The following is a 27,488-nucleotide window of genomic DNA, read 5'->3' on the forward strand; positions in this document are numbered from 1 at the left end:
CCATCTGGTGAATGGAGATTGCCAATGAGATGATTTTTCTGGTTTGCATACAAATGTCATGCCAAATGTTGAATTTTTGTCAGGAAGTGTATTTCATTGGGCCAGTTCCAAGCTACATGAAATTTACATGCAAACTGGAATTATTGCATCTCAGACAATCCCTTCTAGTACATTCTGTAAGGATGAAATACTCCTGGCTTGGCTGCCATTTTCCCAGTCTCACTAGGGTCTGTTCCCTTGAGAAGCAGATGCCCTGTAGCAGGTAAGCTTGTACCTTGGCATGTTTTTAAGCAGCAAAAAACAGGATGATTTCCTGGACTTGTGCTTGCTGCTGAAATTTGTGCGTGTCATCCTTTTCTAAAGCTAATAGTTTAGCACTGCTGTAGGCTGTCCTGTAGCCTCACATGTAATGCCTCCAGAGATTTTCAATCATAATCCTACATGGTAAACTTGGGGTGTACCACTACATTTTGACTTCATCGTTATAGAGCCATGACCGGCTATCAAATGTGTGGTATACCTCGAGTAACGTCTACATGCTGAAATTATCCAGAACATTACCAGGCCGTTCGTCAGCTGAAGTTTAGGCAAAAACGCCTGAAACCAATTTTTGAAAGCTCTCGCAATAGGCTAACTTCTCTCACCAGTATCATTCTAATCAATCTCCACAAATACCTTGTGTGCATGCAGTAAAAACAAGCATATCTATAAACCTACCCTTCCAGTTCTTTAGTTTGAGAAACTGACAACCTTAATATAAACCAATACATTTCTCTTGCCCAGCAGTGCAGAGGCGACTGTACAGAAGCACCATTAGACCATTAGCCTCCAGGCTAGAGATGCGTCTGTTGCTATGGAGGGGGAGTGGATGGACAACGAGCAGCATGCGATGGAGCAGTTTACTGCAGGCCGGGAAGTTGGAAGAACAATGCGCTAGTTGGGGGACAGTGAAAGATGTTCCAGCATGCCAGATCTTTAGCAGAGGTGATGCTGCTGCTGTACACTCACTGGAGTCTCGCTAGATTCTCATCCGAGGCTGCTTTTATCGGCCACCTCGGCAGAGGTTCGATCCAGCATGTGTGCATAGCTTTAGATCCCGGCAACAAAGGCTCCTGAGCCTGTATTTCTTTCTAGCTAATACATTATGCTGGGTACACACTATATGAGATTTTCTGGTTGATTTACTGTCAGATCGATTATTTCAAACATGTTCGATTTGCTTTCCGATCGTTTTCCGGTTTTCCGAGCATTTTCCGATCGATTCCCATTAAAGTACACGGAAATCGACCGGAAAATGCTCGGAAATCGATCGAAAAGCAAATGGGACATGTTGGAAATAATCGATCTGACAGTAAATCGACTAGAAAATCTGTGTGTACCCAGCATTAAACCTGACTTTGAGGCACAGACATTATAGGTAACCGGCATTGTTATTTTATCAGTTATACATCTGTATCGCACCCTGGCCCATATGCAATTAGCTTTTTTTTTTCTCTTGAATTATCTCCTAGGAGATAATTTCCATCTACTGTAATCTTTATAATAACTTTTCAGCATTTTACAACTGAAAAAAATACACACAAGTTAGTAAAAAATTACTTTTAAATTATTTTGGTATTTTCTTGCTTGCTGGTGGCTTAACTGGCATTTTATGACAAGGTGAGAAAATATCACCTAGGAGAAAACCAGGCGAAAAAGTGAATTGCATATGGGCCTCTGCTCTGTCTTCCGGAGTCGGGGCAATTTTTGGGTACCTGGAGTTGGTAATAAATGCTCCAACTCCTAATGAATTTAAACTGTAATTACAATAGGAAATATGATAAAATGTTCTATTTCTCAGATAAGTCATCATATATTATATATACAGTAATAGCTGTGCTTAGCCTACAAACATGAAATAAACCAATCAAAATTAGTTACTTGTGCTGCTTTAATAAAGCAGTCCCATTCAGGCTAATCAGTCCCTTGCTGCCCTTTTTCACCACCTGAATCTTTTGCGCTGAGTCCCGGTAATTCATCCAGTCAGCGCAGTCCAGCCACGTGCCGCTTCCACAGCTGGGAGCGTTCTGCATCTGCGCAATAGTGCTGCGCAGGTGTAGTACGTTACTGGCGGCGGAGTGTGTGCATGCGTACTACGCCAGACTGGCTCAAGTGCCTGGACCCATAGCAGAAGATCCAGGTGGCGGAGGAGGACATTGAGGGACTAATTAGCCTGAAGGGGGGCTGGATGAAGTCCCAGGTATGTATAACACTTTCATCTGTCTCAGGTTTACTTTAAGTTACACAGTAGTACTATACTCTACATATGCACTCCCCACAGAGCTGCAGGGAATCCACTGAGTATGTTGTGCACATTGAACACAGAGGTACTGTTTATCACCCATAAACCTGGTTCAGATTGTACCTGAAAAATGTGTAATCCCCTCATTCTCCTGTACCTGCACATCATGCTTACATGTACCCAGTTACATTGCCTAGGGCCTGATAGATGTTCTTTGTTCCTGTTTGTACCTTCTACAAGTACTCTTACCAAGGACTAGTTTTAGGCCTCGTTCACATCTATGCAGCGCAGATGCCCTGCAATCGCAATGTGTATGATCACTAGCCTTCTGGCTGGACCCGCTGCACTGCTGATCCCATCCATTGACAGTGAATGGGTCAGCTCTGCGCTTGCGGGCAGAATGCATGCAGCAGTACGCAAGTGCATCATAGCGCATCCTACTGCTGCACAGTGCATTTGATGTGAAGAGCAGAAGAGCTGTCTATACCCTTCTGCCGTTCTTGCATGTTACCACTTCATACGCGCTTCCAAATGCACGCGGTAAAATTCCTAAGCGTTGGCAGTTAAGAGATGCATTTTATGTTACATACTTTATACTTCAATCAAAAAGATTGTAATATGTAAATTAGAGGCGTCGGAGTTGGTGGAATCCTAACCTGAGGAGTCTGAGTCGAAAGATTTTTGTACAGAGTCCACAGCCCTGCTTCCTATTCGCATACAAGGCATGTCACCCAGTGGAGATTGAGGCCCAATCCGTTGGTGTCATTGTAGGGCCGACGCTGTACAGATGCAGTGCTCTCCTACAGGCTAGCGATTGGGGGGCCTAAAAGGGTAAAACAGGAGTGACTTCAGATAGTGGGCGGGGTTAGTAGGACGATGCCCTCCGCCGAATCGATCTGCCAATCTAGCTGGGGTATGGGGTGCCACTGTACATATGCTAGGTTCTCTGCAGAGAAGGTCATTAAGTGCTTCCCTAGTCGAACTTTGTGTGTGTGTGTGTGTGTGTGTGTGTACAAGGCTTTAGTGAGAGCTGCAGCTATTGTGGCAAGGCACCCAGTGGAAATGCATTATTCACGCACCTACTTATAGCAATGCTCTGTGAAACATTTGATGGAGTACAATTGTGATTGGACTCTAAGGCTACTTACACACTAAGACGTTGCGTTAGGTGCTACGTTAAGGTCGCATAATGTGCACCTAACGCAACGCATGGTGGTGGTGGCAGAGGACGTTAGCAAATAGCCGCGTTAAGCGGCTCTTTGATGCGTCTGTGATGCATACTATAGTGCGCATGCGCTGGTGGAGACCACGTGAGCGGAACACTCCGCATCACGTGGTCCCGCCAGTGACGACAGCACAGTGCAGTGAATATTAATTAGCCATGTGGCTAATCACTGCGCCTGAGCAAGCAGGCTAACACGGCAAAGCCTCTCTAACGCTATAGCATGCTGCACTCTAGATTGACATGCAGCGTTACAACGTGGGCACTGTGAACAGCCCACTTGTGTTACATTGCTGTGCGTTGGGGAGCGTTACAGGCTGCACTAACGTGCGCCTGTAACGTCTTACCGTGAAAGCACCCTAAAGGTGCCCATTAATGGTACAATTCTTAGTGTTTTTCAATCAGATTATTCAGATCTTATTATATGAAGACAGGGGAGTGGTATTGATCATTTACTTACAGCACAACTGTATTGAGAAGAATATGGAGCCAAGTCATGTGTATTCTTTAAAAGGAGACATGTCAGCCTCCATACTCAGGTCAGTTGGCCTTAAAGTGGACCCAAATTAAAAATATAAGATTTCAGAAATAAAATCTATTTTCTAAATTATAATAATAAATAGCAGCCTTTTTTCAGCTGCATGATGACAAATATAAAATATTTTACATTTATTGGAGGAACCCCTCCCCTCCTTTCATATTGCCGGGACAGAATCTGGCAAACTGGTGGAGTAGATGGTGTCCAGCAAAGGAGGAATTGCTAATGGCTGCCACCTGTATAACCCTAGTTATGGAAAGAGAAGGGTGAAAAGCATGCACTGAAATTCTCATAGGCTTGAAGGAGTGTTTATTTATCTTTGTGTCAGTCGTGCAACTAAATATTTTGAATTAAAAAAAAATGTTTGGTTTGGGTCCGCTTTAAATGTCAAATTTTACACAATGCTACATAAGTCTTTATCTGGCTTATTGCTAAGTACTGTAGTCTGTCTAGAGGACATATTACACTTCTGTGAAATGATAGTTAAATTAGTGTGTCATTACTCTGTGCATTGTTAGTGCATGAATAAGTCCTCTGCATTACATAATGGTCATTATAGCATAATATGCTAGTAATACCCACTGATGAGTGTGGTACTTTGTAGGATGTGCTAAAGCAGAGAGTTTTGTTATTTCACGGGATTAGTATGTAGCTGCAGCTTATGAGTTTACCATATAGATACTGTAGCCATCTGTGCCACCAGTGTTTTCTGGACTGGGCATTGAATAGAAACCACATTCAGGTTGGCTGTGGTGCATACTCTGTTTCCCATAACTTTGTATTGTATTGAGCAGTACAAAGTTGACACGCTGCAGTCAGATTTTTATCCCTTGGGTGTAGTAAGTAATAAAATTATTGCTGAATTAATAGGCACCTGCTGCTTTAGAGACCAATTAGACCTTTTTTGGCAGTATTTTCACCGAACAATTTTACACAGCGTTTGTGATTTGAAAAAACTCTCTCATTCAGTTGAAATCGCCATGACCAATTTTGATGCGATTCTCCTTTAAGTGGTCATGGCAATTTTACATGAGAGCTTTTTTTTTTTTTTTTTTTGAAAATGCACATGCTGTGCAGAACGCTGCCAAGTGTGCCTCAGCCCTAAAGACATGCCTTTTCCAAGTTTTTACACATTATAGCTTTAACCACTTCCCAACTGAGGGGTTTTACCCCCTGACCACCAGAGCAATTTTCACCTTTCAGCGCTCCTTCCATTCATTCGTCTATAATTTTATCATTACTTATCGCAATGAAATGAACTATATCTTGTTGTTTTCGCCACCAATTAGGCTTTCTTTAGGTGGGACATTATGCTAAGAATAATTTTATTCTAAATGTGTTTTAATGGGAAAATAGGAAAAAATGTGGGAAAAAATTTATTTTTCAGTTTTCGGCCTTTATAGTTTTTAAATAATGCATGCTACTGTAATTAAAACCCATTAAATGTATATGCCTATTTATCCCGGTTATAAAACCGTTTAAATTATGTCCCTATCACAATGTTTGCCGCCAATATTTTAGTTGGAAATAAAGGTGCATTTTTTTTCAGTTTTGCGTCCATCCCTAATTACAAGCCCATAGTTTATAAAGTAACAGTGTTATACCCTCTTGACATAAATATTTAAAAAGTTCAGTCCCTAAGGTAACTGTTTATGTATTTTTTTTAAATTGTACATTTTTTTTTTTTAATTACAAAAAATAAATAAATTGGGGTGTGGGAGGTAAGGAGTTAATTTTTTGTGTAAAACAAGTTTATTTGTGTGTAAAAAAAAAAATGGTTAGGGTGTAGTTTTACTATTTGGCCACAAGATGGCAACATTACCAATTTGTTTCATGCGACCTGCAAGCGTCCTTCCGGACGCTTGCAGGAAGTAGAAAGAGGCTGGGACTTTGTTATTTTTTCACAATGATCGCGCTGCTCAGCCGAGCGGCAGCAGATCATTGCGGGGCTTAGATCAACGAACGGGAATGGATTTTCCCGTTCGTTGATCTCTGGGCGAGTGGGCGGCGGCGTGTTTACGGGCGGCGTGTTTACGAGCGGGAGCGCGGACAGCGGCGGGAGTGTGCAAAGTACGGATTTCTCCGTCCCTGGGGGTGAAAGGATGGAAAAAGGGGCGGAGAAATCCGTACGCGCGGGGGTAAAGTGGTTAAAGTGTACCCAAGGTGACATGAGATAAACATGTAGTATGTACTAAACAAAACATATTAACCAGGGTGTTTCACTGATAAGCCAATGACAGCCATAAAAGTTTTCCTGGCAGAATACATTTTTCTACATATTTTCTGAGAGCAGAGGGAGAGAGAAAAGGGTCAATATAGTTCATGCATTTTCATTTAGGGACACTTAACCTCCTTGCCGGTCTAATTCCCCCGGCAAGGAGGCAGCGCAGCGCTTTTTTTTAAATTTATTTATTTTTTAAAATCCTGTAGCGAGCACAGGGCTTGCTACATGATAGCCGCTGAGCAGCGGCAGCTCCGCAGCCACTCCGATCACTTCCAGCGATCGGAGTAAGCAGGAAATCCCGTTCAGAATGGGATTTCCTGCTGGGCTTCCCCGGTCGCCATGGCGACGGGGCGGGATGACGTCATCGACGTCGGGACGTCATAGAAAATACCGGGCCACCCCTGATTGGCCAGGCTACGCAAGGGGTCTGGAGGGGGGGGGGTGGCACGACGTTGTGGTTAGCGGCGGATCGGCAGCGGCGATCGGATGTTACAAGCAGCTAGCAAAGTGCTAGCTGCTTGTAACAAAAAAAAAATTATGCAAATCGGCCCAGCGGGGCCTGAGAAATCCTCCTGCGCAGGTTACCCCGAACTGAGTTCGGGATAATGGGCAAGGAGGTTAATAGACTGCAACTGAGCAGAGACAATAAAACCTTCAACCTACTTTCTAAATGTTTAAATATAAAATAAAATCCTGGGATGTCTAAAAAATTCATTTTTAGGAGTAGGAGGATAAATATAATTGTTTATCTCAGCAGTTTATTTTCACCTCGGGTTCACTTTAAGAATGTGCACTATAGATAAAAACCACAGAGTGTATTCATTTATCCTGTTTGGCAAGACACACTATGCTGCTGGTGCAATGTATTTATGGTGACAAAATAAATTTGTAATAAGGGGTTTATTTTATGCCTTATATACTGTCTTCTTGTACTGTATCAATGAGAAAATATTGTAACAATGGGGAGGGAGTTAAGCGGGTTTATTTTCCATTTGGGGGAGGGGGGGTTGGTCCTTAAAAGAGCATGATTTATAGGAAGTGGCCAAATGTTTTCCATTGCGATAAAATAGAGGCTAAACCTGGACTATCACCTTTATACATGACCAACAACATGTGTCCTCCACCCACCTCCTAGTGCCTCAATATACAATACCCTATATAGCCACTCCTCATAGTGACACCCCCTATTTTATTGTTCTAACTTAAAGTGTACCCCTTGTAGTGCTAATTATATACTGTATCACTTCAAGTGCTGTTATCATATCATATATTACCCAATTTTGATGTTGCCCTTTATCGTGGTCCAGTAGAGTTTAATTCACCCCCTTTGCAAGGGCGGGGATTTGGAATCCAAGGCGGGCTTTAGTCCTCTACTGATCCCCCATAATTATGGGCACAGTTATTTAGAGATAATGGGTGTTGTTCTTGGTGGTTACAGTAGCAATAACCCCTGAGGATCTGGGACATGAGAAAGACTGTGTGCTCAATAGTGCAGTATTGTATGATGTAATGTAAGAAGATATATATATATATATATACATATAACTTGCAACCACGATCACAGCATGCCATCCATGCTCTGTTTTCCAGGTATGCGGTGCAGTGTTGGTCGCTTCTCCTCTTGGTTTTTTTTAGGGGGGCTAAAAAAAAAATTATCTTAGAGATTTGTTCAGTTCTACATTATGTTACAGTTGGCTGACAATATAAGGTTCTTGTATGTTGAGTCACACACTAGATGTCCAACCTACCAAATTTGCTTTGCCAATGATCGCTGGCACTCATGACCAATCTTTTTCGGCTCAGATTGGTCTGCTGGGAGGGATTCTTTTGGCTGAACAACTGGCATTGCTTACTTAGGCACTTGCCTGGTAATAAATAGTGTTTCCATTTACCACCCCTTTAACCAACCTATACTGTGAAGACCTCTTCTGGTAGACATGGGTCTGCAGTTACCACGGGCTTTTTATTCTTTTTTTCTTTTTTTAAAGCTGAATGTTCAAATTCAGGGAATTGCAGTATTTGCTGCATTCCCACCATAAATGAAAAGAGAACAATACTATGTTTATACCAGTAAACTCTTCCTGGGAAATCTCTCCTTTTTTAAAAGTCAGTACTTGTGTTCTTCTCATGTGGTTTTTATGGTTGGGTTTTCCTCTTGGCACTGGAAGCAAGTGAAGAAATACTGCTTATCAAAGCTGCCTAGTTGTTTATATAGCTGACTTGCTATGTAATCCTCCTAAGGATATGCAAATATTGCCTGCACCCAGGAAATGCTGCAAGAAAGTCATCATGACTTCTGAGTATTGGTGAAAATTTGGCTGCAGAACAAACCCGATGTGTTGGCAATAAAATCTGTGAAGCTGAACTTCAAGATCATACATTTCAAAAACATCAGCCTCTGTTTAGATCATACATGTCAAACTCTGGCCCAAGTCTTCAAATATGTCCATTCACCACTTTACATTATGCTTGACATACTGTAGACCACCAGGGAAGCAATATTGGGGTGAAACCCTAGATCACCAGAGAAGTGGTGGGACTGTGGGGGAGGAAGGTAGAAGGCACTATACACCAGGTAATTGTTCAGTGGTTCGAAGTGGAGGGGGACCACCAGACACCATGGAACTGTCTAGTAGGAGTACCACTAGACACCTGGGAACTGTATATGTGAGGAAGGACCACTACACACCGGGGAACTGTATAGGGGAGGGAGGCCATTCGACATAAAGGAACTTTTATATAAGATAGGGAGGTGACCATTTAACCTTTAGGTTGGCCTGAGTCTTGGTTCCAGTGTTCAGTTTTGGTCCTCTTTGGATTTGGATTTGACACCCCTGGTTTAGATGAAGAGTGTGATTACTTTGCTGACAGCTCGATTCTTTGTGCGCTTATGATTTGTCTTCCAAGTGCATTTTCTCTGTTTACATTTTCCCCCAAAAGCAAAATATGAATAGGGGCCTATGCCTTTACTCAATTTCCATAACTGAAAAATTCAGGAGTGTGGGCTTAAACTTTAAGCTAATTGATAGGCTAAGCACCACTGGGGGGGGGGGGGGGGGGTTAGTTTCATAGCATTATATAGATATAGGAGGCTTCTGGTGCTGAAACCAGGATAATTAATGTAAGAATGGGTCTCTTTACCACACTGTACTATTTGTCACTATGGTGCCTCTTTTAGAACTAAGACACGTCCTCTGGTTTAGAAGAACTGATTTCAAAATGAACCAATCCACCTCCACCTGAGGTTATGATTGGACATCTAAATGACTCTGTCCTTTGTAAATGTACTTTTTATTTTGTGTTATTAGTGATTCTTATTTTTATATTTTTCACTTTTAAGGTGGCACAACTGTGATGGGTCTGTACACCAGGTAGCACACTTGTTTCCACTGGCAAAAGATGTAAACCCAACACCCAAGAGAAGATAAAGACTCCCGTGGTTGTGCATATCGGTTAACATGGCACAGTCTAAATACAGTGGATCCCATTATGCCCTCACCGCCATTGGCGTGGGCCTTCTAATACTTGGCGTTGTGATGGCAGTGTGGAACCTAGTCCCAGGATTTGGCAGCAATGAAAAACCTAGCCAACCCCAAGGAAACAGTAGCAAGCCAGAGACTCCAGAAGTCAATCTGAAGAGTAAGACTTTCTCTGTAGCCTATGTCTTGGTGGGCGCCGGTATAGCTCTGCTTCTGCTGTCAATCTGCTTGAGCATACGAAACAAACGCAAACAGCGGCTAAGCATGCAAGACCCCCGAGTTATCCAGCAAGAAGCAGCTGCCCGTCAGGCCGACGATAGGTAAGTGTCACCCTAGAAAGACAGGTATGACCATTCCTTTTATTCAACTTAAATACAAAATGACTACCAGGTAATTAACACCAACAAACAAATCTTAATGTAGCAATTAGAATCCTGTTTTCTTTTTGTTGCCTGTATTTACTGTTTTTACATCAGCATTGTTGACTAGTTACACCTCAGGGTGTGGGTCTCATGCTGTCATTTTAGCTCCTACTTGATGGTTACTGAACTGGGACTGCTGCTACCAGATGACACACGTGAGGTGACAGCACTGCTCCATTCTAGTTACTCCCAATCTCTGTCATGTTTTAGGCCAAGGTAGTTTTATGTTAAACTTTTCTGACCTCCTTTTGACCGATCATATATAACGTACAGACAGGTCAGAACTAGCTAAATCATTGTACTATATTAAGGTGTAATTTCAGATACAGACATAGAACAAATCTGTGCCGAGACTGAAATCTACTAACCAAATACCTAACCCTGAAACTAGCATTAATCCTCTGTATGGTGCTTGGCCAGCTTAAAGGACAACTGAAGCAAGAGAGATATGGAGGCTGCCATATTTATTTCCTTTTAAGCAATACCAGTTGCCTGGCTATCCTGCTGATACTCTGCCTCAAATAGTTTTAGCCACAGACCCTGAACAAGCATTTGCAGATCGGGTGTTTCTGACTGGACGTTCTCCATATTTTTCTCACTTCAGTTGTCCTTTAAAGCCACTATATAACTTTGTTTTCCATTTGATTGTAATGTTCATCACAAACTCAAAAATCCACTACCATTTTTGCCAAATTATAGATGTTTCTGTTTAATGGGGCAAACAAAATTGTATAGTTAATGCTTACCTGAGGAAAATGTATGTGTGCTCTAACCCCAAGTTTTAACCCTAGCAAGTCTGGCTCTGCAAATCTGGCTCAATTGGCTATTCATGAGGCAATGCTCATGCAAATATGCATTTGCTGTCGCACGCCAAACTATGCAGGGTCAAAAAACGAATACCGCAAAGCGTTCGCCCTGCGGGAATTAGTTCATGCCACATTAGCACTATCCAGGAGCCCCACGGGGAGGCTTCCCAATGCCCCCATACAACTGGGGGACCGCGGGGTCCCAGGCACTCTCACCGCCTGGGAACCGCAGCTGCACCCCGGAGGGGGAGGCTGGGTGGCGCAGGCAACCCCCCCAAGCGTGGCTAAGCAAATGCATATTTGCATGAGCAATGTCTCGTGATTAGCCAATAGGCCAAATTTGCAAAGCCAGATTTGTCAGGTTCACTTGGTTGATGCACACATTTACTCTCTGGTGTAATTAAAATTGTATAGTTTATGGCTGCCTTTAGATAGCCAATCTTTTCCAATCTTACCCAATTTTATGTATTATGAAGGCCTCACAAACATGTTTTGATGGTTGATGCCTTTACCTCATAATCTGGTTAAACCTGACTTGACTGTACAATGAAGATCTTGTAGTGTATTACCACTTTTTTTTTACTCTCAAAGTTTATTGATCCAATAATAGGTACATTACATGAAAGCATGGTACTACATGGTTCTTAGATTGGATATCACATAATATACCTTAGCATACAGCATGCAGAATATATATAGGTGGAGGAAAATCTTTATCCCTTCAGAAAAGATATACATTCAGTGCACATAGTGTTAGAGAGTGATAGAGTATTCGGCTACAATTAAGAACCTATAACAATTCAACAAACAGAATTTAACTAACGTGTTCAGGGATTGGAAGGGGGTTTGAGTAGTGTTAGGAAGATGAGTGGGAGCTGTTCTGTACCCTAGGTGAGTTATATGGCTGTAGACCATATTATCTTATTTAGTTACCCAAATGATAGGTTCTTGCCATATCTAGAGTTGAGCCATGGGCCCCAGATGCTATAGAAGGTGCCTGTGTCTTCTCTAATTAGACCTATTAAATATTCATTAGAGCAATTGTTAGTTATTTTCGTCAGTATGTGTTCCCACTGCAGATTGGCGGAAAGCCAGGAACGTGCGATATGGTTTCTACTAGCTGTGGCTATTTTAGTATATAACAGGTTTTCCATATTCGTTAGATGGTCGTACTTTATGTTTAGTAAAGAGTGTAGGGGCGAAGGATTTATTTCCTTCCCACACAGTTCCCTGAAGAGTAAGGAGGTCCGATTCCAAATAGCCGTAGCTTGGGGGCACGACCACCATGTGTGGAGGAAGGTGCCGTCCTCTTGACAACCCCTGAAGCACTTTCTGGAATGTTTTTTTGAATAGTGGCACAATTTAGTAGGGGTGAGGTAAGTCCTGAATAGGACCTTTAGTGAAGTTTCTACCAGGGAGGAGTTACTGGAGCATTTAGAGACGTTCCGCCACACTCTAGCCCAGGTATCCTCTGACAATGTAACTCCCAAATCCCTTTCCCAAGCTTCCTGGTACGGGAGCTTTCCATTGGTTTGGGGAGATGTGAGCTCTCTATATATTACCGAGATTGTTCTGGGTATTTCTCCCAAACTGATTAATTTATGCTCGATGGCTGTTCTTTCAGGGGGAGTCGGTAGAGGACCGCAACCCTTGATAAAATGCTGTAGTTGTAGGTATCTAAAGTGTTCTCTCAGGGGGATCCCTAGGCTGATTCTAAGGTCCTGGAAGGGGATTATCTTGTTATTAGGGCACAATTCCAGAAGTGAATTAAGACCATTCGCTATCCACCACTCAAACGTTTTGACATCTAGCCCTGGGCTGAAGTTTGGGTTTAGAGTAATCGGGGTAAGAGGCGAGTTAGGAGATATTAGCTTGTATTTGAACCTTAATGTGTTCCAGAGTTTGAAGGACTCTTTAGTTATTGGGTTCTTAAGTGTTTTAGGGAGAAGGCTAGGGTGCTCAATCCACAGGAGGTCTTTCAGTCTGTATGGAGGGGTTTGGGCTTCCTCTATGTCTTTCCATTGTGAGTCGTGGGTCTTGAAGGAAATACTTGGGATTTGAGCAGCTCTGGCTGCTTCCTGAAATTTGATTAAATTTGGAACACCCAGTCCCTCTATTTCCTTATGTCTGTGTAAGGTGGAGGCTTTTATCGTGGGCTTCTTCCCCCCCCCCCCCCCCCCCCCCCCCATATAAATTTCCCCATGTCGTTCTGGAGTAGCTTCATGCAATGTTAGAAAAAACACTATATACCTGAAAATAAAAATATGAGAATATTTTCTTTGCTGCTAATCTTCTAGTAATTATTCATAGTACACAACCAATTCATTATATCATATATTTTTTTTCGCTTCAGTGTCTCTTTAACTTACTCCAAGCCAGTAACTTAGTGTTGATCTGTTTTATCAGGGGGTTATATAGTTCAGGTCCACTAATTTGTTCAGGTCTGGAGTGATATGGACTCCCAGGTATTTTAGTGCGTACTCCTTCCACACAAATGCAAAGTTACTTTGCAGAAGACTAGTTGAGGCTGGGTCGTGTTGCACTAGGAGGGCCTCTGTTTTGTCTGGGTTAGTCTTTAACCCTGACACTAGCCCGAATGTTTTTAGTAAGTCCAGTGTATTGGGTATTGAAATGTGTGGGTAAATGATCGTAAGCAGTAAGTCATCCGCAAAGGCACTGCATTTGTACATTTTGCTACCAATTTGTGGGCCCTTTATGCTCTGGTTCCTCCTAATGTTTTCTAACAGTGGCTCAAAGGCCAATATAAACAATGCAGGAGACAGGGGGCAGCCCTGTCTGGATCCTCTCTCGATAGTGAAGCTCTCTGATTCAAACCCCGCATTGAGTATATTGGCTGAGGGATTGGAATATAGTACTTTTAGAATTGTTAAAAATTGTCCCCCAATCCCATACCTGTTTAATGCCTCGTATAGGTATGACCAGTTTAGTGAATCAAACGCCTTCTCTATGTCTACTGCGAGCAGTAGCATAGGAAGGTGGTGCGTTTTTGCGTAATGAAGTATGTTGCATACTTTTGCGTATATTATCCGGACCTTGTCTGTTTTTTAAGAATCCTACCTGATCGTTGTTAATTAAGTGGGGTAGTACATCAGTCTTACGGCCAGGATTTTAGTTAAGATTTTATGGTCAACGTTTATCAAGGAAATGGGCCTATAATTTTTGCAAAATTTAGTGTCTTTCCCTTCTTTGGGAATGACGATTATAGTGGCTTTGTTGGATTCTGCTGAAATTTGTTGTCCATCTCGTATTGAGTTCAGGTATGTTAAGAGGTGAGGGCCTATAGTCTCACAGAATTTTTTATAGTATTGAGGGGTGAGCCCGTCCGGCCCTGGGGCTTTAAAGGGTTTAAGATTTTTAATGGCCGAGGTGACTTCTGCTAGTGTGAATGAGGCATTTAATGAGTCTCGTTGTTCTGCTGAGATTTGTGGTAGGGGAGTCTGATCTAGGAATTCCTTTATGTTTACTGGATTAGATGACTTATTATTCTTATATAAATTAGAATAAAATTCTTTAAATAACCCTGTGATTTTATTAGGATTATGGGTTAGGGTACCTTTTGGTAGTTTAAGAGGCTGTAGTGTAGATGCCCTTTGTTGCCCATTAAGTTTCCTGGCTAGATTAGCATTAGCTTTATTGGCTAGATAAAATTTCTTGGCTCCGAGCCAACGAAATTGGCTGGCTGTTTTTTCAGTCAGTACCGCATCAAGTTTTTCTTTAGTGTCCTGAATTAGTTTCAAAGCAGGGATGGACATATGGGAGGAGAATGTACTCTGTAAGTATTGCAGTCTGGACTCTAGATCTTTTTTAAGGAGCTTCTTGTCTTTTTTGAGTGCCCCTTGTAGGTTGATTATATGCCCCCTAATATATGCTTTGTGGGCATCCCACCAATTGCTGGTTGAGGTATCATCTGGCTTATTATGGTTGAAATATTCCACCAGGAAGGAGTTGGTTTGTTCAATAAGTCGTGGGTTAGATAGAAAGAATAGGGGGATTCTCCATTTAAGTTTGCTAGGGAGGCTATGGAGTGGGGCAAAGTTAGAAACCATAATTGAGTGGTCAGATAGGGGGAAGTGGGTAATCTTGGAAGCTTTTATTCCGGTGATTATTAATTTTGCAACAAATATATAGTCTATTCTTGACATACTTCTATGTGGATTTGAGAAAAAGGTAAAGTCTTTCTTTCTAGGGTGCGCCTCTCTCCAAGAGTCAATCAGGTGGAACTCTTTAAGCATGCCCAGGAAAGATTTTCGGGGAGGAGACCTTATGGTTTTTGTGCTTGGGGATTGGTAATCCAGTTTAGTGTTAATGACCAAATTAAAGTCTCCCCCATTATTATGGCATGGTTATCCGTTTTCCTCAGATTGTTAGTGACGTCAGCGAAGAAGGTACCACTTTTACAGGAGGGGGCATAGATATTAACTATTGTAATCCCCTTGCCCGCTATTTCCCCTTCTATGATCAGGAATCTTCCCTCTTTATCCAGCCTTTTGTTCTTGAAGGTGAAGGGTAGGCTTTTATGTATGAGAATTGCCACTCCGTTTATTTTTTTAGTAGTTGATAGAAAATGGGTTGGGTAGTCCTTATGAAAGAATCTGGGGAAGGATTGTTTAGTGAAGTGTGTCTCTTGTAGTAAGATTATATCTGGTTTCATGGATCTATAGTAGTTAATGCATTTGTTCCTTTTTATGGGGCTATTAAGCCCTTGAACATTATGGCTCACAATTTTCATAGTGGGTAAGCGTGGTACATTCTTCGTTCAGACGTTAGGACTGTATTACATATTGGAAGAGTTATATGCCTATCTATTATATTCTTAGCTATCTTGCTCCGATCAATCTATTTTCCCGTCTTCCACCTGAACTGGCTACGCATATAAAACAAACATTCATCTAAACTGAGGAGGTATAACATAACATAAAACATATAATTACATAACCTATAATTGTATAACATATCTGGGAGAGAACTGGCTCCAAGTTGCCAGTATTCTATGCCCAGATAACAAAGGGATATAGTGTGAGGCAGCAACTCTTCACAGAGCGCCCGATTTGCTCAGACTGAAGTCTTTAAGGCCTGCTGTGGGGACCGAGTAAGGTGGCACATGCTGGTTTTACCCTGCGTGAGCCTTGGGGTCATCGTCCTTTAATGCTCCGGTTTCGTGGGCAGGAGATGTTGTTCAGAGAGTCACTCATTTTGCTTAAATCAAGGGATCTCGGAGCCTGTGAGATTTTAGGTGTGTGGTGCCTTTCTTTGCTCTTTTTGTTAGCGTTGCTGGGTGATACCGTCCAGTCTCTTTGCAAACGTTTTGTTGCACTTCCGGATTCTGTAATCATCTCCTCATTGCTTTCTAGAGCGTTGTTTTCCTTTAAGGCTTTGAGTCCTTCTTGGAGAGAAGTGATTGTGTATTTCTTGGGGCCCCATGTAAAGATTAAGGCAAATGGGAACCCCATTTGTATTGGATATCTCTCTTTTGCAGAGCCAGAGTGACAGGTTTTAACCACCTAAGCCCAACTGGACGAGATTTCCCGCGGCCCCCCCCCCCCCGTGCGCTCCCCCGCTGCTGGCCGCTAGCCCACCGATCAGCGAAAGGTATTATAAATCCCTTTCGCTGATCGTACCCCCCCCCCCCCCCCCCGGAGAAAAGCCGACAGCGTCTCTTCAGACGCTGCAGCTTTTCTGAGCTCTGGGCTCCTTTCTTCTGCCTGGGAGCGAGATCGATCGCTCCCAGGACTTTTTTTTGTCATACTTTTTTTTTATTGATTTTCAATAAAACATAACAAGATGCATTATGCTACAAGTAAGAACCATATAGTAATATAAAGCAAGAGTATTTGGACTTAGATGATATTGTACAAAAAGTTCTATGGTTTACAATTATAGTTTGACCATCAGATAACAACATAGTAATGAAGAGCTAGTACAACTTTTTTATCTTTACTATATATGCTTAGTTTTCCATCCATGGGAATTGAGTGGTTCAAAACTCTTGTGAAGTTGAAGTCCAATGAAACTTATGGATTCTTTATTAGAAAGGTATAACTATAACTAGACAGAGAAGAAAAAGGATAGTGGTTAATCTGTGAAGATATGAGATATAAAAGAGAAAGGTGATCGTTCTAGGAAGAGATTGAAGGTTAGCCATTGCTACAGTCATCGTACATCATATATTAGACATTAGAGAGCTGTTCAAGTCAGGGCCTTATGCTGGATAGACATAAAAGTGTCTTGTTGGAGTCACGGTATCCATCTTTGGTTCAGCTTATAACATGGTGAGAAGGGTGTGGAATTATTGAGTTATGGGGGGTGGTAGATGGGAGATAAGTAGGGCCATGAGTCCCAAATTTTGTGGAAGTTGTTTTTTGTGTCCCTTAAGGATGCTGTTAATTCTTCCATGGACCTGGTCCAATTAACCTTAAAGAGTAACTGTCAGGCTGCAGAAGCTAATTTAAACCTCTATTCTCCTGTGTTAAACAGTTTAGAAGGAAGCCCAAAAGCAATTAGTGAAGATAAAAATCTCAGTTACCTTTCATGTGTGCTTATCAGCAAGTCTGTTATTCTTAAGAAGACGCAAGCCGCATATCATACTGCAAAGCATTCTGGGGCTCTCCCCTCGGCTGCTAATGAGAAGTTACAGCAGCTTGTAATCCCATAGCACTGATAAATCTCGGGCAGACTACACTGCAGGAGTCAGCTATTGTTCCTAGCCACATGGCTCATTAATATTCACTGCACACTGTGTTATTTAGTACAAGCTTATCTGTGATCAGGAAGCAAGCAGGACATGACGACACATTTGACAGAAAAACATGGAGCCTGCCATGAGCTGTCAGGAGCATCATTCTCTGCATATACTATATACAAATTCTGTGAAATCCAAACGTGGACAGTGAAATGCATATGTAATGTAAGTACAGCCAATCTTTAGCTACTGATATATGTGTTTATTTTCTCTGAGACCTTATACCTAACAGCTCCTCTTTAAGAATAACTTCAGAGATATCTGGGGGGGCTATATTTTTCCAAGAGGAAGCAATAGTTAATCTGGTTGCCGTTAGTATATGATTGATCAGGCGATTTGTATATCTGTTCACCTTTGGGAGAGGTTTGTCCAGAATCGTGTATAGGGGATCAAGTGGTACTGTGACGCCCGTAATTGAGGTAATGATTTCTTGGACCTTGGACCACAGGGGGGTCAACAAGGGACACAGCCAGAAGATATGCTCTAGCGATCCCACGTCATTACAGCCCCTCCAACATAAATCCGAAGTACCAGGGTATACTTTAGACAGTATTTCTGGGGTGAGATACCAGCGAAACAAAATTTTGTAAATATTTTCTCTAATTTGTATGCATAATGAGGAGTGTTTGGCGTTTTCCCAAATCTTTCCCCAATCTTCTATAGTTATAGGAGTGGACAATGAGGAAGACCATTTTGACATATATGGGTGGTCTGGGGTCCAGGTTCCCGATTTGGTCATTAAGATTATATAAATTTGCGAAATTAAGCCCTTTTGATGTCCATTACGGTTACATAGTCTCTCAAAGGGGGAGAAAAAAGGGGTAGTTAAGGGTTTGCGGACAATTGAGTTTATAAAGTGAATAATTTGATTATATTCCATGGTCCGCTGCATATTAAAGTTAATTTTATCTTCGAGCTGCGGCCTAGTGTACACTTTCCCTGTGAGGGGATGGATCCAATTGCTGAGATTAAAATAGCCTAGTGTGAACCAGGTGTTCATGAAGGACTTGGAGAGGCCTGGAGTAAAGTTGGGGTTACCCAGTATTGGTAGTAAAGGAGAGGGGGAGGACTTCAGCCTACCCATCGGGGCCACAATTCGCCAGATGTGTAAAGTAAATTTGATGGTGGGGAGTAGATACTGTTGTGGAATTTTTGGGGTGGTATGAGACCAGAGTAAAGAAGCTAGGGAGATGGATAGCATGCTAGTCGCTTCAGTAAGACCCCATTTTGTATGTACTCTGAGGTTGGACCATTCTGACAACTGACGCAGATGAGCAGCGTAATAGTAGTAGCGTAGGAGTGGTAGTCCCAGGCCACCTTGCTCCCTGGGAGAGGTAAGAATGTTTTTATGGACTCTTGGTCGTCTGTGATTCCAAACAAATTTGTGGAATGCCGTTTGAAGAGATGTCAGCTGAGAGGATGGGACAAGGACTGGTAAGGTTTCGAATAAGTACAGTATTCTGGGTAGAATATTCATTTTTAGAGCATAGATCCGGCCTAGCCAGGAGATTTTATATGCCGTCCATTTATGTAGGTCCTGAAGAATCCGTTGAATAAGGGGAGAGAAGTTGCATTTATATAGGGTATTATAATTGGGGGTGAGATGAATTCCTAAGTATTTAATAGAGTGCGTTTGCCACTTATAAGGGAAATATGTCTGTAAGGAAGTGAGAAGGCTTGGAGGTACTTTTATAGGTAGAGCCTCTGTTTTGTCTTGGTTTAATTTAAAGCCTGATAAGGATTCATATACGTTTAGAGTGTCATGTAAGGCCGGGAGTGAGGTTAATGGGTTTATTATGGACAATAAGATGTCGTCTGCAAATAGGGAGATTTTATATTCATGTTTACCATGTATAATGCCTCTAATATTGGCGTTCTGTCTGATAGCCTCAGCAAGAGGTTCTATGCTGAGCGCAAAGAGGAGTGGGGAAAGAGGACAGCCCTGCCTTGTCCCATTGTGTATTTGGAGTGGTTTAGAGGGAGCGAAAGGAAGCTTTATTAGGGCCGTTGGGGATGAATAGAGAAATTTAACTAGGTGGAGGAAGGGTCCTGGGAAACCCTGATGTTCGAGGACTTTAAATAGGAAGGACCAGTGGAGTCTATCAAAGGCCTTCTCTGCATCTAAACTTAGAAGCAGAGAAGGTTTGTCTAATTTGTTCATCAAAGATATAAGGTTAATGGCTTTGCGAGTATTATCTCCCGCTTGGCGACCTAAAATAAAACCGACTTGGTCGTTGTTTATGAGTCTGACCAGGATAGGGTTTAGACGATTGGCTATGGTTTTTGTAATTATTTTTAGGTCAGAGTTTAGGAGGGAAATGGGACGATAGCTTTGTGGGAGTTGAGGGTCCTTACCGTCTTTGGGTAAAACTGTGATGAGAGAGTTAAGTATGGACGTGGGTGGGCTTTCACCTGTCATAATTTTGTTGGCCACAGTTGTTAAGTGTGGGATGAGGATCGATTGGAACAATTTATAGTAGGAGTATGGAAGGCCATCTGGGCCCGGGGATTTGGAAGAGGGCAGTTTTTTAAGGACCTCTAACATTTCAGTTGTAGTTATGGGGGAGTTGAGTACCCTACAGTCCTCCTCTGTTAATTTGGGGAGATTGAGCTGTTCTAAAAAAGAAGATACTTTTTCTGAATATTGAGGGTTAGCTGAGGGGTCAGGTAGCTTGTACAGCTGTTCATAAAAGGAGGCAAATAGGCTCGCAATCTTAGCGGGGTCGTAGTGGGTAACCCCTTGGGTGTCTTTCATAGCGTATATTGTTCGTTGAATACTCTGTGGGTTACGTTTTCGGGCTAATATGGTGTGCGGTTTATTGCCTCTTTCGAAGAACAGCTGCCTATTCCATTTCAGGCTCTTCTCAAGTTGTGAGGACTGTAGGGAACGGATGTCAAGTTTGAGTTGTTGTATGGTAGAGTAGTGATCTTGTGTCGGTTGGTGCTTGTAAGCATTAATTGCCCTTGTAAGTGAAGCATTTAATTCGCTCAGTTTTTTTGATATGTTGTGTTTTTTCCGGGAACCCCTTGCTATAAAGAAGCCTCTAATAAAAGCTTTATGTGATTCCCATACTAGGCCAAATGAGGTTACTGAGTCAGTGTTTATTTTGAAGAATGTCTGTAGTTCCTCTAGGCAGTCCGCGGTGAGTGTATTGTCCTTTAATAAGGATTCATTTAATCTCCAGTGCAGAGGTTTGTGTGGATTGGATAACCAGTCAAGATCTATAGTGACTGCTTGATGGTCAGTCCAGGCTGAGGGGGTTATTGTTGAGTCAACTAGGGTAGGTAGGAGATGGGCTTTTGCAAAAAAATAATCTATGCGTGAGCTCCCAGGACTTTTTGATTCTGGCCATCTTGTGGCCAAATAGCAAATTACACCCAAAAAAAACAGTTTTAAAAATAAACATGTAAATATATTAAAAAAACCCTGTTTACCTCCCACACCAAAAAATACCCACATACAAGTTTAAATTAAAAAAAAAAAAAAAAAAAAAAAAAAAAAAAATTACAATAATAAAAAAAAAAAAAACATAAATAGTTACCTAAGGGTCTGAACTTTTTAAATATGCATGTCAAATGAGTATATCAATATTATTTAATAAATTATGGGCTTCTAAACAGTGATGGACGCAAAACAGAAAAAATGCACCTTTATTTCCAAATAAAATATTGTCGCCATACAGTGTGATAGGGATATAATTTTAACGGTGAAATACCCGGGGCATATGGGCAAATACAATACGTGAGTTTTAATTAAGGAGGCATGTATTATTTTAAAACTATAATGGCTGAAAACTGAGAAATAATGAATTTTTTCAATTTTTTTCTTCTTCCTGTTAAAATGCATTTACAGTAAAGTGGCTCTTAGCAAAATGTACCACCCACAGAAAGCCTAATTGGTGGCGGAAAAAACAAGATATAGATCAATTAATTGTGATGAGTAGTGATAAAGTTATTGGCAAATGAATGGGGGGTGAAAGTTGCTCGGATGTAAAAAAAATGTCAACCCTTCGGGCTTAAGTGGTTAATGTGCGCCTTTTGGCTAAGGTAATGGGGGAGATATCGGGGTATATTTGGACCTTATGTTCCCCCTATTCCGTGCTGCCCCATTTCCCTAGCGGCCCTCAGAATGTGCTCCTTAGTTTCCGTGTAGTGCATTTTCATTATATTATCTCTGGGGAGATCTGCTCGTTTGGGCTTGACCAGTGATCTATGGATCCTGTCAAACCTCAGCAGTTCCTCGTTGCAGTCTGGGAGGAGAGCTTTGAAAAGGGCCAAGGTGAATTCTCTTATGTCCGTAACAGTCTCTGGTACCGCTCTCAATCTTATGTTATCTCTACGGCCCCTATTATCCATGTCCTCAAGTTTAGCCTCGGCAGTCGTCAGTCTCTCATCTTGTGCAGACTGGGCGTCTTGCATAGAGTTTATAGTGTCCGCCATGTCATCCACCCGTGTCTCTAAGGCGTGCGTGCGACCCCCTAGTTCCTCCAGCTGTGCAGTGATGGTGTTTACTGCTGATCTAATTTCAGTTTGGAATGTGTCTTTGAGGTCAGCTATTAGGGCTGTGATGTCTTGCAGGGAGAGGGAGTCTTTATTACCTGCTGCCTGCTCGCCTTCCGGGTTCTCTTTCCCAGGCGCCATCTTAGCCTGGGGCTGCTCGTGTGGCTTGAAGAAGTCGTCTGCCGCTTTGCTCTGAGGATCCTTTTTATTGGATTGCACTTGTGGCATCTCTGGAGTCAGCTACCGTTCCTAGATGCGGGGTGAGGCTTTGGTGGCTGTTGGTCCCGTTTTAGCACGCGATCGGGCTGAATCGGCCTGAGCTATGTGCAGAGCTCACGGGTAATGCGTCTGCATCAATCCGCGCCGCGCATGCGCCCCCGTGTATTACCACTTTTAACCTGATTTTTCTGGCCATTTCATTCACTTTGAAGAAAGCGGCTAGATCTATTGCTCCAGCACACCAGATGCATCATGCTTTGGTCAATTTAGCATAATTTATCGACTCAAAAGGGGGAATTGAGTATTCTGGGTGGAGAAGTGGTGGGGGATTCATCTACTTTATAATCTCAAACTGTACAAAACTAGTGGCTCAGTCTGTTCCTGATTAGAATTATGCTGAAATCTAATGGATATTGAGTGATCAAGGTGGTAGAATTGGTAACTACTACCATATCGATTTTTAAGTCAGGCAGTGATTGATCGCTTGCCATATTAGGCTGCTATTGCCAAATGTGTTCTACTTTATGCCTAGCCCTAACCTGGTAGTTTCACATGGGTGGTAATGGCAGTGCACTTATCTCCTGTCAAATCTTGCTATGGAACTGCAGAGTGTTTGCAGGAGCCTACAGGCATTCTATACCTATGCAAGTGCCTCTGAACAGACAGCAGCCATGTGCAAGAGCCTAAATGCAGCATCTGTCAGTTGCTGACATGGATGACACAAATGCCACTATTCATTTGCATTATATGATATTTCAGTGACTGTTGTTCTCCCATCAGGCACTTGGTTATTCCCTAGTAACCCATAGCTTTAGCCATCTTTGTTGAGCTATCCCTTGAAGCTTCCTCGTCATGAAATCTAAACAAGTACACCACTTTCACATTTCTTCCTAGATTTCCAATACCATGTCATCTTGCTGTATCACAAGTTGTATGTGCGAAATATAACATCCTGTGCATCCTGCACTGTAAACTATTGCTTATTGAGAAAGCTTTATTATTGTAATCCTATAATGTAATTGGAAATCCTGCAGCTGTAGCTCGCAAACCACTGTTTCTACATGGGGTCCTGTGCTGCCCAGTATGTACAGGCCCTTAATCGGTTGCTCTTGGTTAAAGGGCAGCTGATTTTCAAAGTAATGCCCATGTTATCCTATGGTGCAGTTTAGACTTGTTAAGCAGGCTCTTGCTCTGCCTTGTTCTGCTCCTCGCTGTGTACAGCTCAACTCGAAGAAGTTGTACATGTATTTACTAAGCAGAGGTTTGTGCCTGTGCTCAGGCCCATTCATGCTGTGTGCATCTTTGCGCATGCATGCAAATTTCAAAACCCCTCGCTTTGTCTTGTGGAAGTGGATTTTTTTGCCTACTTTGCATTTTAAAAGCACATGTTGCTGCTTTGTGTTGTGGTAAAAGGGCCCTATAGCTACAACGTACAGAAGAGTTCCGGTTATCCAGAACTCTGCAAACCAGCAGTCTTCACCCACCGGCACAAATAGCTGGCAGTATTCGCAGTGGTGAACGCCAACTTCATAGGCTCGTGTGGGTAGGATGAGGGGAGAGGAAAAAGCACAGAAACAACTGGAGCCCCAATGGTGCAGCATGTCACAATGAGTAAGGTGATGTCATAGATTGTGGTACTCACAAAGGAGGGTTGCAGACGGGCAACCCACCACCGTAGTGGAGATGAATAAACCCGGCGCCACTCTGTTGTCCAGAAAAATTGGAAATGGCCGCTCTCCTGGTAAAAGAATCCAGATTGTTATGGTAAACACACCTAACCAAATAAAACACCCCTCCCAGAGGAGGGTCGGTAACTTAACCTTTTCGGGACTACGTGCATTAGATTCTATGCCGCACTTGTGGCTGTTCTAGCCTGATGCGGCGTAGGTTCTACGCCAGCCCGCAATTTCCGCTCCCGACGCGATCGTGCGCACCCGGAGGGGGAGATTAAGCTGTCATATGACAGCCGACATCTCCCCCGAGTGATCAGCAGCCATCGCGTATGGCTGCTGATCACATGATCACTACGATCGCCGTCCGTTCCCGCGACGATCGGCAACCCCCCCTCCGCTCTGGCCGGCATCTCCGCTCTGTCTGATGTCAGCGCCGGGTCCCGGCTTGATGACGTCATCAAGCCGCGACCCGGCACTGATCGTCAGACAGAACGGAGATGCCGGCTGGAGAAAAGGGTCCCGTGCGGCTCATCCCTGGAGCCTGGAAGGTGAGTGATGGCTGCTGGCAGAAGGGGGAGGCACAGGCCACCATGGGGGGACACCAATCTAGCCAGCCACACACTGGACCCGGCCGCCTGACCCCCCCCCCCCCCCCCGCGCAAAATGCCTGGTATTTAAGGGGGGGTAGGTGGCCGGTCCCGAAAAGGTTAAAGGAGGAAAGAGGCACCCAAGGTATGATAAAACTGCGTTAAAAACAACTAAAATGAAAAAGCTGATGGGGCGTACCTCCAATGTATATTTTTATTTAATATGCACTTGGCAATGCGTTTTGCTGGTCCTTGCCCACTTCTTCAGGCCGAATACAGTGCCTAAAAGCATTAAACTGGAACTGAAGAGAGAGGAATATGGAGGCTGCCATGTTTATTTCCTTTTAAGCAATACCAGTTGCCTGGCAGCCCTGCTGATCCTCTGCCTCTAATACTATTAGCCATAGCCCCTGAGCAAGCATGCAGCAGATCAGGTGTTTCAGACTTTAAAGTCAGATCTGTCAAGAATAGCTGCATGCTTGTTTCTGGTGTTGTTCATGATACTACTGCAGAGAAATAGAACAGCAGGGCGGCCAGGCAACTGGTATTGATTAAAAGGAAATAAATATGGCAGCCTCCGTATACCTCTTACTTCAATTCCCCTTTAAATAGAAGTTGCTCAGTGCTCAAACTCAGAGCCGGTTCTAGACAGGCACATATGAGGGGGCAGTCAAACATGGGTAGGGGCCATGATGGACGGGGAAAGCGAAGCGCACTGCAGTGAAAAAATGGATGTGGTCATGATGGCATGTGGGCGGGGCTAACTGTGATGTAGTTATTCCAGCTAATGTAGTTACATAAAAAATGAAGTAAATGCACATCATGACAGAGGTTTCCCCAGTAAATGCACGTAATGACAGACAGCGTTCCCCCAGTAAATGCATGTAATGAGAGACAGCCTTTCCCCAGTAAATGCATGTAATGAGACAGTGTTTCCCCAGTAAATGCATGTAATGACACAGGTGTATATGTCCCCAGTATATGTAGCCAGGGGTATATGTCCCCAGTATATGTAGCCAGGGGTATATGTCCCCAGTATATGTAGCCAGGTGTATATGTCCCCAGTATATGTAGCCAGGGGTATATGTCCCCAGTATATGTAGCCAGGGGTATATGTCCCTAGTATATGTAGCCAGGGGTATATGTCCCCAGTATATGTAGCCAGGGGTATATGTCGCCAGGTCTATAGGTGTCCCCAGTAGATGTGGTCAGGACTTACCGTGTCCTGACTCCCCAGTATAGGCAGGTGTAGATGTCCCCAGGTGGGATGGCAGCAGAGTCTGAGAGAAGAGGAAGCTGTGGGCACAGCAGGGAAGGGGGGCATTCCCCCCTCCTTCCCTCACCTTGGGGCTCCCCCTCTCTCTTTCGCTCCCCTCCAGATATCAGCGGTGGTAGAACACTTCCTCGCTTCCCAACGCGGGAGAGCGAGAGATCTGTGCGCCGCTGCCACTACTCTGGTCTACACACACGTACACACACGTGTACACACGTTCACACACGTGTACACACGTACACACACACACACACACACGTACACACACACGTACACACGTACACACACACACGTACACACACACACACACACGTACACGTACACACGTACACGTACACACACACACGTACACACACACACGTACACACACACACACACACACGTACACACACACACACACACGTACACACACGTACACACACGTACACACACACGTACACACACACGTACACACACACGTACACACACACACACGTACACACACACACACGTACACACACACACACGTACACACACACACACGTACACACACACACACACACGTACACACACACACGTACACACACACACGTACACACACACACGTACACACACACACACGTACACACACACACGTACACACACACACGTACACACACACACGTACACACACACACGTACACACACACGTACACACACGTACACACACACGTACACACACGTACACACACACGTACACACACGTACACACACACACGTACACACACACGTACACACACACGTACACACACACGTACACACACACGTACACACACACGTACACACACACACAGGTACACACACACACAGGTACACACACACACAGGTACACACACACACAGGTACACACACACACAGGTACACACACACACAGGTACACACACACACAGGTACACACACACACACACGTACACCCGTACGTACACACGTACGCACGTACGTACACACACGTACGTACGCACACGTACGCACACGTACACACACGTACACACACGTACACACACGTACACACACGTACACACACGTACACACACGTGTACACACACGTACACACACGTACACACACACGTACACACACGTACACACACGTACACACACACACGTACACACACACGTACACACACGTACACACACACACACGTACACACACACACACGTACACACACACACACGTACACACACACGTACACGCACACGTACACGTACACGTACACACGTACACGTACACACACACGTACACGTACACGTACACACGTACACGTACACACACACGTACACACACACGTACACACACACGTACACACACACGTACACACTTACACGTACACACACACGTACACACGTACACGTACACACACACGTACACACGTACACACACACGTACACACACAAGTACACACACACGTACACACGTACACACACACGTACACACACACGTACACACGTACACGTACACACGTACACACGTACACACACACGTTCACAC

General features: G+C 43.4%; 1 protein-coding gene across 3 annotated transcripts in view; it reads left to right on the forward strand.

Annotated features, from left to right (window-relative positions):
• LOC137521378 (EF-hand domain-containing protein D2-like) overlaps window positions 1–27,488 on the forward strand; it is a 195,333-nt gene that overhangs the window by 55,562 nt on the left and 112,283 nt on the right. For all 3 annotated transcript variants that reach the window (XM_068240535.1, XM_068240537.1, XM_068240536.1), the window contains exon 2: window positions 9,606–10,064. In XM_068240535.1, the coding sequence (XP_068096636.1) occupies window positions 9,724–10,064 (341 nt within the window). In that variant the 5' untranslated portion in view covers window positions 9,606–9,723. The remainder of the gene's footprint in view (window positions 1–9,605; window positions 10,065–27,488) is intronic.

The sequence above is a fragment of the Hyperolius riggenbachi genome, chromosome 6, assembly GCF_040937935.1.
Source record: "Hyperolius riggenbachi isolate aHypRig1 chromosome 6, aHypRig1.pri, whole genome shotgun sequence".
In the NCBI taxonomy this organism is placed as follows: Eukaryota; Metazoa; Chordata; class Amphibia; order Anura; family Hyperoliidae; genus Hyperolius; species Hyperolius riggenbachi.